At 37.2% G+C, this 12,999-nt stretch overlaps 1 protein-coding gene across 2 annotated transcripts in view; it reads right to left on the bottom strand.

Annotated features, from left to right (window-relative positions):
* Positions 1–227: 227 nt before the first annotated feature.
* The window catches only part of LOC121314316 (protein Wnt-9a-like), a 37,056-nt gene continuing 24,284 nt past the window's right edge, over positions 228–12,999 (bottom strand). The window contains exons 2-4 of one of the 2 annotated variants that reach the window (XM_041247435.1): positions 6,788–7,047; positions 5,151–5,413; positions 228–2,460 (exon numbers count right to left, since the gene is read on the bottom strand). In XM_041247435.1, the coding sequence (XP_041103369.1) occupies positions 1,984–2,460; positions 5,151–5,413; positions 6,788–7,047 (1,000 nt within the window). In that variant the 3' untranslated portion in view covers positions 228–1,983. The remainder of the gene's footprint in view (positions 2,461–5,150; positions 5,414–6,787; positions 7,048–12,999) is intronic. The other variant, XM_041247434.1, reaches the window with a different exon arrangement.

Here is a 12,999-nt window from a genome sequence, read left to right as displayed (position 1 = left end):
AAAAGAAGCAGACTGATTGTCACGTGAAAAGATTGAGATAAAAATGTGTTTTTTTTTTTTGTTTTGTTTTGTTTTTTTTAAAGTAGTTCAATTAGACAGTGATCTTTTTATAATGTTAATACAGCTGTCGACAATTTTTGTCAGTCCACCCCACAACGAGTATCATATATATATATATATATATATATATATATATATATATATATATATATATATATATATATAATATATTTTTTTTTTTTTTTTCTCTATTTCTCTCTGTTTTTCACTCGTACAATGTTTCCCTTGATGGCATAATACAACACCAGACAGACCTATTTCTGGAATCAAACTAAAAACCACCAAGAAATTGCTCACAGTGATCAGGAAAAAATAGAAAAACAAAACAGTAAAAAGCATTTATATACATCATTGGAAGGTAAGCAGGCTGTGTACACACCATCAAAAGATATTTCTGTGCACTTACTCTTTAGTATATCGGGGTTTACCATACAAAAACCAAACTGAAACCAATATAAAAACTAACATTTTTACAAGTCTCACATTTTTTTTCAGAACTATAAATACATCTCTATACAGATTGTATCCATATAGAAAATGTTTTCTTGCTTTGGGTCCCCTCCTAGCAGAGAAAGCATCCATGTTGATAACGCATTATCATGGCATGTCGGGGGGGGGGGGGGGGGGGGTGTTCTACCAGGAAACTACCTAGGTGTAAAGCAGTCATTCTTTTCCTCTAGTCAGTCATTTATTTGTGGTAGGTAGGTTTGTGAAAAAAAAAAAATGGCATCTTCCCATTATATTGAGAATACACACAATGTCACAATGACACATGGGATGGGCAGAACATGCTGGTTAAAATACACATTTGTTGACAAATACTGGGTATAAAATACTATCCACTGATTGTCCCTATCATAAGGTATCCTCCTATGTCATACAGGGCTTGTACCAGTGCTCACCACAGTACATTTACTCAGTCTTGTTTGTGCCAGAAAAATACCCTGCTTCTCTCTATTCAAACCCAGTGTTGCTATAGTTTAGCATCGCATTTTCCAAGCATAGTGGTTACAGTTGGCCCCTGAATGTGAGTCGTTGAGGAAAATTACAGTCAAAATAGCCGTAATAATTGACTGGCAAGATGTCAGAATAACCTGGAGGATTGTGATTTTTTTTTTTTTTTTTTTTTTTTCGGACAAAGGGAATTGTCAACTGTCAAAAATATGAAAAAAAGACTTATGATCCAGGTTAAGCAAGCTACAAGTGAACATACAGTACACTGTACTTCTTAGTTCCAAAAGTTATTTCCACAGAAAGAAAGTGAGAGTAACTTTATTTCTACAAGGTCTTGTCAAAGTATATTGGAATTGAAAACCTCACAATACTCTAGTAGCATGTGTGGCTAGTGGTTAGACATAAAAAGTGGTAAAACAAACAAAAAAAACAAAACAAAACATCCATACCCTGTTACATCACTCAGTCTATGTCTTAATTTATCTAGATGCCCTTTAGTAAGTCATGGCCCTTATTTTCTGCCAGCTGTGCATTCCAGTCAAACTTGCTTCCACCAAAGCTATGATTTTGGTGCAAGGGTTGCATCCTTGACCATTCAACACAAACGATGTTCAGTCAACCTGCATGTCTTGTTGGTCTATTGATGGATCCATCTGAATTTGGCTTTTGAGAAAAAGACCAAACCTTTTGAGATTCCTTATTCCTGACCTGACCCTTCTTGTTATGACAGGGGATTCTTCTTGGGGTTGCACTGGACCCAACCCTGGGAGAAGCTTCATACAACAGCTCATTGGAACCACTCAAAGTGCATACATCGTCATCATCAATATCATAGTGAAAGTTCCTTGACGTCCCTCACGCATTTTTCTTTTCTTTGTATGTAGATCATTTTCAATTTAAGACAAATATTCTCCCATCTAGAATATGCACCTGTTTTTCCCCCATTTGGACCCCTGAGGGGGTTCTGTGTTAATTCTTGCAGGTATAAACCTCCTCTCTCTGTGTACACTGCTTGCACTCCACATAGCAGCACCAGCGCACCTGGCACTGGCAGGGTCTGGTCACTACCCGGCTTTGAGTGTTGTGACCTCGGCCGCAGCAGATGCTTTCGCAGTTCTTGTCCTTGTAGCACTTCCTCGCAGAGGTCCCTGGTGAATACATGCTCACCTGGCAGAAAATTGGCGAGTCGTCGATGTAAATGAGATCGGTGGTCCTGGGGATCTGGTCGCTGGGGCCAGGCAGGGGTTGCATCCTGACATGGGAGATGTCTCCTTCCCCCGTCGCCTCATTGGTGGTGCTGCCCACCTTGAGTGAGGTCTCATATCTCTGCTTCAGCTGCTTGCCAATCTCGTGGAAAGGAGAGAGCTGTCGCCAGCAGGTCTGGACCGTGCAGGATCCAGATACTCCATGGCACTTGCACGTTGTCTCCACTCCTGCCTTGATCACCTGTGGGATACATAAGAAACCATGTTAGATAGCTGTCATCCTTTGCTATTCTTAACCAGATGGCCACAACAACCAAGACCAGATAAACCATGTTTGTTTTCCCATAGCCACTGCCTCTCAATTACCATTACTTGCTTTCATGGAATGGCTTAAGTACTGAAGATCTAACGTTTCTGTCCTTTTTGCCAAATCAGAACTGAACATGAACCAATTAAAAAAAAAAAATATATATATATATATATATATATATATATATATTATATATATATATTATATATATACATATTAACTTCCAACAAGGTTGTACTTGCATGTAAAACTTCCAACATTTCAAACACATGAGGCCTTAGGAAATAATGATCTAATGCACTGATGATTTAAAATCGGTAATAAAATAACAGCAAAAAATTAAAAGGCCCTCCAAACCTTGCCATGCCAAAAAAAAAAAAAAAAAAATCCTATTTAAGATTATAGTCCCCTTTGGAGTCATTTGAAAGTCAAAGAAGCCCAAGAATACGACAGAACTTAATTAAACCATTGCTTATTTCTAACCAAATGGAACTAATTCAGCTCTTTAATATTGTGTTATTTAATTAATGGATCACAAAAAAGAGTGGGGAGGGTATGTTTGGGAATGGATTTACTATTTAATCATAATTCTTTGTAACTTCCACTTTATTAGAATTAGGGGACTTGATTGAATGGACTGATGCCCTAATAAAAAAAAAAGGCCTGAAAGAAAGATTTTCCTTGGGAGGGGATAGGAAATTGCTTTTTTAATAAACGTCCCATTGAGCTGATCCTGGTGAATAATGAAAGGCTTGCAGAGATTCTTGTTTTAATTACTCAGTCCAAGCCCTGGCCAAGCTTGGCTTTTCTTTGGCAAGTCTGATTGAAAACATGCATAAGACCAAACAAGGGTGCATCTCAAGACCTCTGTTCAACTGCAAGCCACACTGCTATTCCCAGGCCAAAATTTGATTTGGCAAGAAGTGACGTTGGTTTCAGCCTCATTGTTAAATGTATACATATCTTATGACAATTTAAGTGAAAATGGATTTTTCCAAAGTAGGATTCTTTTTTTGTTTGCGGATAAACACATTTCTCACATCACTCTGTACTGCTGTGAATACCTATGCATATCAAAGGGCAATGTAAACATGACTGCTAAATAAAATAGCATACTATACTGAAACAAAATAGACTTGTAAGCAGGGATAAACAGATAGAAGACTATTTTTTGCTCCACTGGGACCTGTCTGGTAAAAATTTCAGCTGCTGTCTTCTCTATGATTTGCATGTTTATTAAAATTAAGATGTTAAAAATATGCGAATAAATGAGTAAAATAACTAAATGCCACACCAGACGTTTACATTGCCTACTATTATAGGACATCCAGCTATTACACACATATTCCCTCTCTCTCACACACACACACGGAAACCAATGTCCATTGCAGTGATAAACATGAACTTTTTTCCCCTGAGAATTCATTACAGCTCTCTTGCATGTGCCACAGACAGACTTCAATCAGATCTAGTCACACTGAAGTATAGCATTTCACCTCAGCTTCTCCAGTATCATTTGATGATACAGAGCTCACTGAAAGGGAGACAGTAAAAATTAAAATGTAGCTCTCTTACCCTAGCCCCTACACTGTATGTCCAAATCCTACATAGTATGTAAAACACAAAACATGCACAGAAGTACACACAAACACTAACTACACTACATTCTTACTTAACATCGAATGACTTCAGTGTACAAAGTTAAACCCACCTACCCACTAGACAGACAGCCAACCTAACCTAAAGTATTGATTTTAAACATGTCTAGACCGCGCAACCACAAACTCGGAATCAAACCTAGGACATTTCCTTTTAAAGACAGCTAAGGCAACCACTAAGATAATGCATACATTGTCAGGTTATTAAGTGTTAATTATAAGATACTTATTGAATTGATACAAAAACATATAGAATCACTTGAAAACATATGGTTTGTGTTGCCTGCTTTCAAACTGTAGTCCAGTTTCCATGAGAACCCGCCAGAAACAAGGAGGGAAAGGCTCTCCCTGGACAAGTAAACCTGTCAACAGCTTCCCTGGCTGAGCAGGATGCTTATCCACAGAGTCTTAAGGGTTAAATATTTCCTGACATTGTTTAACTAATGACACACATTGGGAGTGGAATTATTAACAGACAAAAAAAAAAAAAACTTTCTGCCTTAATTTTTTACTTTAAAAAATCAATACTGGAGCTGAGCACTAGTAGCATAAAATGAAATGTGTTGAGAACTAGAAGCAATTCATATAAACAATGCATTCTAAATTGTCCTACTTGAAGTAAATATTAACTTATCAGTCTATAACACTTATGATTTACTGGTCTTATTTCATGCTAACATGGAAGTGTAAGGAAACTGAGACTAACACTAACCTAAATATATGATACATAAGTCTTTTAAGTTTTTTTTTTTTTTTACCTCTGATTGTTAAAAGCAATATCACTACTACTACCCTTGATTTTTTTAAATACATTTTTGTATTGTTCTTGACTTGTTTTTCAGTTTGGTATAAAGTCCAAATGACCCTCAGCAAAATGGGGATCTGTTATAATGTTGTCAAGGCCAATAACATGTAAGTGAAGTAAATTAGGTTACGACTCCGAAGTTGTTAGCAACTAATCACCTTCATTCCGACGTTGGTGTTGTGCAAGTCAACTCGGGCCCGGAGGTCCTTGCTGGATTTCTTGCCCAGGAACTCCTTGACAAACTTGTTACTGTACTTGAGGTTGTCCCCGCATCCTCCCCACTGCCAGGCCTTCCTGTTCTCCAGGTCTGGTGCCTCGTCACAGGTGCAGCGCTCCATGCGGCCCGCACTGCAGGCCTTGGCCATGGCGTGAGTCAACCCTGCTGATGAGATGGCATATAGGAACGCGGTCTCCTTGAATCCTGTACGCAAGGAAGGACACTTCATTAGCAAGGCACTGCATTACAATTCTCTCTCTATTTTAAACCTGCTTACCGAAAATGGTTGTTTATTTGTAGTCCCAAAAATCCACATAACACGTTTTTATTTCTATAACTAGTAACTTAATCCTTTGCAGTCCATTTATTCATCGCTTGTCAGGTGTGTCAGTTCCAATTTATTTTCATGCACACTGTTTATTTTACACGCGCTGTTTAAAATATGTATATTTTTTAGAGTAAAACGGGTTTTAAAACACATTGCATGGCAAAATGACACCAGTACTACATCTCCAGCCAAGCCCCACCTGTTGATCGCTGTAAGTTTCACATACCTCTTTATAGACGTGCATACTGATAAATCCTCTCCTGATCCCTCGTTTTATCACCAAACACCTCAATAATGTGATCCAAGTCCTTATTTTATTACATTAGCATCTAAAAAAAGCTCTGCAAATGTCTGTGATATTCTTTAAGCACTGGGTGTGGAAGCAGCTATCTCCATTGTATGTGTCCATCATTATCTCTGTGGTGCAGATGCTAGCTCTATTGCTCACACGCCCTTTTTTTCGGTTTCATTCGGTTCCTATAGGTCTCACTCGGCCATTGAATGGTTTTCTCTTTTTTTTACAGAGAAAAAATGACTAGAGACCTGTGCTTTATGTCTTTTTGATGATGTCAGACACGGTCCGACATCTGACCGGAAAGGTAAAATCGGAATGTCGGACCTGGTCCAACATAGGACCACAAATGGTTAAACCTTACCAAAACAGGTAAGTTATGTCTTACCTGAAATCAGAAACCATATATCATATTCCACATTTAAAGTGTGTATATCGAGATTTTTTACGCCCGATTTTTACCGATGTTTCAATTAAAAACTAATTTTTTACTGATTTTAGCCCTATTTTAATATATGTAAAATAAACTCTTAAAACTTAAAAAAAAAAAAAAAAAAAAAAAGATAAAAAAGGAAAAGCACCTTATCAATAGTCATTATTTTTACACTCTATTGTTTATAAAAATTTTTACTGTCACAAAATGACAGTACCAAAACCTTTTGGGTCGTTTATGATAATGCACCAATCATTGAACATTACCCTTAGTAACTTTTGGATAAGAATCAGTGAAGAAATTCATAATCATTTACGCATGTATCCATTTTTTATCATTATCATATATATATATATATATTATATATATATATATATATATATACACACACACACACACACACACACACACACACACACACACACACACACACACACACACAAGCTGTACTTGTTTTCATAGCAGTGACTGCTACGCAAATTGATCATCCACTTTTTGGAAGTTTTAAATGAATCTTCAACAAACCTCTTTTGAGCAGACTGGTACGGTAGCGTCCCTCCAGGGTGCAGTTCCACCTCTCGAACCTGAACTGGTACTGACACTCGAGGGCACTCATGCTGATGGCCTCCATCAGGGTCTCCGCCACACCAGGGTCTCGCCTGCACATCCTCCGCTGCTTCTTCTCCAGTTTCAGCCGGTCGCACAGTTTGTAGTGAGCCTTGCCTGCTGTTTCCTCAGGCTCAGTGTTCAGGGGGAGGATGGACAGGGGTTCATTAACTGTCAGCCTGACACCAACAAATAGAGAAAGAGAAAAAAACACATTATCACAGGGTAAAAAATACCACTGTTTAGACCAGGGCTGTCCAATCCTGGTCCTGGAGGGCTGGTGTCCCTCCAAATTTTTGTTCCAACTGTACCCTAAATTAATTAATTGGGCCAATTAAGTGCTTAATAGAAGCTTAATTATTCCAATTAATTAATTTAGGGTACAGTTGGAACAAAAACCAGGAGGGACACCAGGATTGGAGACCCCTGGTTTAGACCCATTGCAACAGACATTGCATTCTTCAAGACAAAAAAATGGTGAACCTGCACATCTTTATCTATATTATATATATAACCATCAAGACAAAGCAATCTGAAAATAACTTAGCCTAAGTCTTTTAAACATTAAGGGGTAGATGTACTAAGATGGGCCAGTCGCAGTGTAAACACACCACAATTCATTGCAACAGTTCGCAAAGTATACATTTTGTCGTATGTATGAAGAGAAAATATGTTAATAAAAAGAGCTTCAATATACTAATTTAAATATTTGTTGAGTCTTCCTGGCAAGATCTCTATCATACATTGCGAGTGTTGCGCGACATTGTTCAAATAAAGCAGTAATTGAGTTGTGGTTTGCTGCAGCACAGGGTGCCCGAAGGATAACGTCTATGCATGCAAGGGTGCAAGAATAAAAAAAAAATAATTATATTATATATATATAATTTATTAAATGTAAACGCCATCTGTACAATGCATTCTGTTCCATCTTCATTTTACCTATTTTAATATTGTTATATACAGTCACTCACATATCTGACCCTATAAAATTTTGAATTCTGTGACGATTAAACACGTGTGACCATTATCTGATTATTTCATTTTGGTCCATTCCAACTCTTGTCCGTTTTTTAGGAAACACACACAAAAAAAAAATACAATATCAAAAATATATAGCTGAAAGGACTGTTTTAAAATAAGTAGGTTTCCATTTAGATGACCTGTATTGGTTTTGTTAGTACATTACTATAATTTCAACAGAATAAGTATTTTAATTAAGAACGATATGATTCTGGAAATACCCCTTGCCAAAACTAAAGAGACAACACATTAACTGCAATACAATACATACTTTTAAATCCGATACGTACTTGTCGTTAGGTGAGTGAATACAATACATACTTTTAAATCCGATACGTACTTGTCGTTAGGTGAGTGAGGTGTGGTGACAAAGGCAAGGTCCAAACAGTAGCAAACTCCCAAAACATCTGTGTTTATTTAACACAAACAAAAAGTACTTGCAGTTACGCACTTCCAAGATGTCTGACTTCCGATTTCCTCCCACTGTCGAGTCGACCCTTCTATGGGGAAGTGTACTACCAGCCTTACCCGGGAAATGCCAGCAACAATTGCGACTGTTTAATGCCAGCAACAATTGCGACTGTTAAAAACATGCTTTCAAAAGTTCTTAACAAATTGATGCAATTGTAAGTGTCAGAACTGTTGGCAGCTTTAGTACATCTCATTATAATAATTTTTAACCCTCATTTGCACTACCTCCGCCCCCTTTTTTTGCTAATTTATGCAGGAATGCCCATAATTACATATTCATCTAAGGTTTAATTGCAAAGAAAAACTGCTGTTGCAAAGCATTCTAAAAAGTCGCTAACAGCATTGTGCTTGTTTAGTACATTTCACCCTAGACTACCGACTCGTTTGCAACTGGTTTACGACTACTGCGACAGTCCCAACGCTTTAATACATTTACCCCTAAATGTTTTGGCAATAAAGCACCTCTGGAGAGTATCACATTAAAAATATATCAGGATTTTATTCATGTTGGACACCAAACCTACAGTGTAGTACATCACAATGTCATATGAATGCAGAATAATAGCCTGAAAGGAAAAAACAAGAGACCAGACACAGACAGGCTATAGCAAAGAAATGTAGTAGAATGGGTATGTTTTAACATAAACTGACTTCCTCAAGGTAGAAAAACAGCTGCTTGTCAAAACAAAATATTCATGTCTGCAAACCGGTGCAAGGATTTAGCTAACAAAGGAATATGGAGTTATTTTTTGTGAGGATAGTTTATGTTTGCATTCAGTTACTTTTGTACCTTGGCTTCGTCTTGACTTGTGATTTTGCAGAATAGGTAAACCCTCAATACAGTACAGTTTGTTATCCAACTAATGTTAAAATGGTGTGTGTTCAGGTCTCTGCACATTAATGAGGAGAGCAGTTGAAAACTGAAACTTGAGACTCCAGTGTTGGTGAAGTGAACGCATATTGCTGACCCTGGAGCAGGGCCCCAATGGAAGGCATACTTGTCCAACTCCTTTTAAAGATATAAAGACTTAAAATCGAGGTGAAGTACCTCCCCATTACTAACACGTAACCCTAAACATGAACCGAACCAAGCACAGAACTTGTCTAAATAATCTCAGTGAATGTGTTTCTGTTGATACTACAATAGCTTATCCTCTGTAACAAAACAAAGTTTATTTACCTAGAATGTGGATTTTTGTCTTATAATTTCACAATGACTAAACAGTCACTGCACATTATATTGTAAGAGCCAATAAAAACAGTAGGTAACTGGAAACAGATGTTCAATATTATATGAAGCAGGAATCACCTGCTAAATGATTGACAGTCAAGTGTGCTGAAGGTGAGGGCCCTCAATGGAGATAGTAAATCTGCAAATGTTTTCTGTGCTGTACCATGTTTTCACTTTACTACACTCATACTTTTCCCTTGCTTTCCCTTTGAATAGGATGTTAAATCACAGTCTTGGCTACTCTATGAACATTAAAGAGTAAGTAGCTTCATAGTCTGAACAAATAGCACCTTGGTTTGGTAACTGCAGTCAAAAACAGATAGCTTATCATAAAAGGGCACACTAAATAAAAATAAAAAAAAATGAAGCTACTTAAGATCCTACTGACATCTTTCAAAAACAAAGGCTTCAATTGGTCAGAGATCATGAAAATACATCCTGTCACATTTTTTTTTTTTTTTTAAAAACAGAATCTTCAGTGTTTTGATATTTTATTCAAATCAGCATGGGCATTGCTCCCAGACTCGTTCCACGGTCTAGCATCTGCACTAGCTTGTAAAAACTGGACGATTTTGCAGTCTAAACGTCACACTTCAGTGTTCTCTAAGGACGTAAATGACCCATTCAGCCCGGTGGTCGACAACTGAGATCCAGTAAGCCAAGCAACACATTCACCTGTATCTGGATTTCTATTTTTGATCCAATTAATCATGCAAACCTAGTAGAAAGGGCAGATGAGGCAGAACCGCTTCAACAATATAGATTGGTAAACCGGTTCTGAGGAACAACTGTGTCTGCTGGTTTTCATTCCAGCTGTGCTCTCAATTACTTAACTAAACCCTTAATTGAGTGATCATTTGCTTAATTAGGCATTTTTTATTGTTTTTCCGCTCTTTACAGTTGCATATTTCAAGTTAGCTGTAACATTATATAAGTAACTTGAACTCTGCAACTGTATTTGTCCCTATTATTTACCAGTAGGCTTTAGTAGCATAGAATAAGAGGAGCCAGACAACTAGTATGTGACTTATCCTGGTTATTCATTCTAAGTAGTTACTCTTAATTGCAACTTTCCTCCTGATAGTTTCCTCCTTTACCCCCTCAACCCTTTTTATCCTCCCATGAAACAAGTACCTCTCCCTCTTTTCTGTATCTAGCTGTCTTGAAGAGAACAATAGAGCCAACATATTGACTACTTAATGTAAACACCTTTGTATAAATCTATTTTCTAGGTATGTTTAGTGGGTCCTTGTCACAGGGACGGCCGAAGTGGGCGGCGTCAGAACCAGGAAAGGTAATGAAATATACAAAACACAGGACGGATGAAATGAAATGATGAAGACGCCTGTTGGCGCCGGTTTATTACAAAATAAAAGGTTTACACAAACACGAAAAACACAGGACACGGCACTCTACGCCAAAATAAATAGACAAACGAAAACAGACTACTACTACTAATTTCCTCCGTCTCCAATCCCGTTCTCCGCTCACCGAACACCCAACAACCAGTATGTGCCAACGTGCATCTATATATACTATTGTGCTGGGATTCAATTACCAATTAATTATTCACTTGAATCCCAGCACGTGAATTAATAAAGTGCAATTCCCCGTGCTCACATATTACTACATTTTACTTGCACGTGAAGTGCTGTGCAATCCTCGTGCCTAAATACACATATACATTTTTTAAACACTCGTGTTACACAGACCCGTTTATATCCCGTGTACCAATGTCTATACACCAACATTTAAACACACCACACGCAACACATAACAGATAATATACACAGGGGCGGGCACTTTGTTACAGTCCTAAAAAGAGGGGAGCGACTTATACACCAGTGCGACCTATAGGCTTTTTTTCTGAAATTGTTCTCAAATGGCACTGGGGGCAGGGGTACGGGGCAACTGATACACCGGTGCCACTTATACACTTTTTTTTTTTTACGTTAGCTGTTTTGTTTTTTATTTATCAGCATGAAACTTGTTCCATAAAACTAAAATACCAGGCTGTGCAACATCTATTGATTAAAGCCAGATTCTCATGGGACAAAAACTCAGCAGATAAAACAACCTCCTGCAAGTGCTACTAAAGCAGAGGATATCTGGTGAATTTCAGCAGGTTTTCACCTATGAAGTCAATGACAAGTGTTGTTCTGAACAAAAAGGCAACTTTTGCAACTATGAACATAAATGTTTATTAGCAATTAAATAACCGTGCGCTTTCAGTATAGTTAAGCAGCATATCTTCCCCAAAAGAGCACCAAGCCATGATAACCCCAAACTTCTAGCGAGACGTCTGCTTACCTTTTAAATTGCTTTCCACAGTGTTCAACCCCTTATCAGTTTAAATGGTCTTTTTCTGTGGGGAGTTTTAGTCCTGTGCAAATCATATTTTAAACAAGGTTTGCCAAATGTAAAACTGTGAAGTGGGATTGTGTGTGAGGAATAGTATTGCCACGGATAATCATTTGAATGAATCAATCAGTATTTTCATAATCGATTAAAGCCATATCTTCTCAATTAAACTCTTGATTACAATTTCTTTTTTTTTTGAAAGATCACAAATATTTCACAAGGCACATCCCATAAAACATCATGAAAAATGTCTTTACAATCTTGCTTCTGTTATTGAAGTTGTTCTATTAAAGTCATTGAAAACAAGCAACATAGTATTTTTTATTATAGTTTTTATTAAACCATCTCAGAAAAACTCATATTGCTTTATTGGATCTTTAAAAAGCTTACCACAGAAATCACATAGGTTAGTTATCTAAATCATTGATAATTAAAGCTATAATCATTAAGTCTAATTTTATAACAAGTTTCTGTTTAGCGCTACTGTCTAACAATTGGAGTCATGCTGTCTCTACAAAGCACCACAACCTGCACTGATATAGTCTGCCAAGCATTGCTACTTCATGGGACTGTCTTCTAAATATATCAGAATACCTAGAAACAAAATGAAGCAATATACAACATGGTTGATTGTATGTGCTTTACAATGTCATTTTTATCGAATCAGTGATAAAAAAAAGGGCACCCTGCTACTTTTACTTTGTATCCTAATATTTTAAACAGTACACTCTATAATTATGTAACCATAATCACAGTTAGTAATATAGACTTGGGTTTTATGATAATTATACTAGTTAGAGGGTGTAATCCGGGTCTCTTTACTGTATATGTGACTTGCTTAAACATGTTTCTAATTTTAGGTTTTAACCAATAAATACTGATAAAGACACAATATGACATCCACAAGGAATCACTTTGTAGTACTGTATGTTATTTTTAATCCTAAAAAAATATGCAGTGTTTACATGACAAATTTAGTGGGGTTCTTGGGAGTCAATCAATGCATTAGAATCTATGCACCTGAATCTCATTAAATCCCCCAACCTGA

Source organism: Polyodon spathula, chromosome 4 (assembly GCF_017654505.1).
Source record: "Polyodon spathula isolate WHYD16114869_AA chromosome 4, ASM1765450v1, whole genome shotgun sequence".
Taxonomy (NCBI): Eukaryota; Metazoa; Chordata; class Actinopteri; order Acipenseriformes; family Polyodontidae; genus Polyodon; species Polyodon spathula.
Note: the sequence above shows the minus strand (reverse complement) of the source record. Positions and strands in the feature narration are given on the sequence as shown.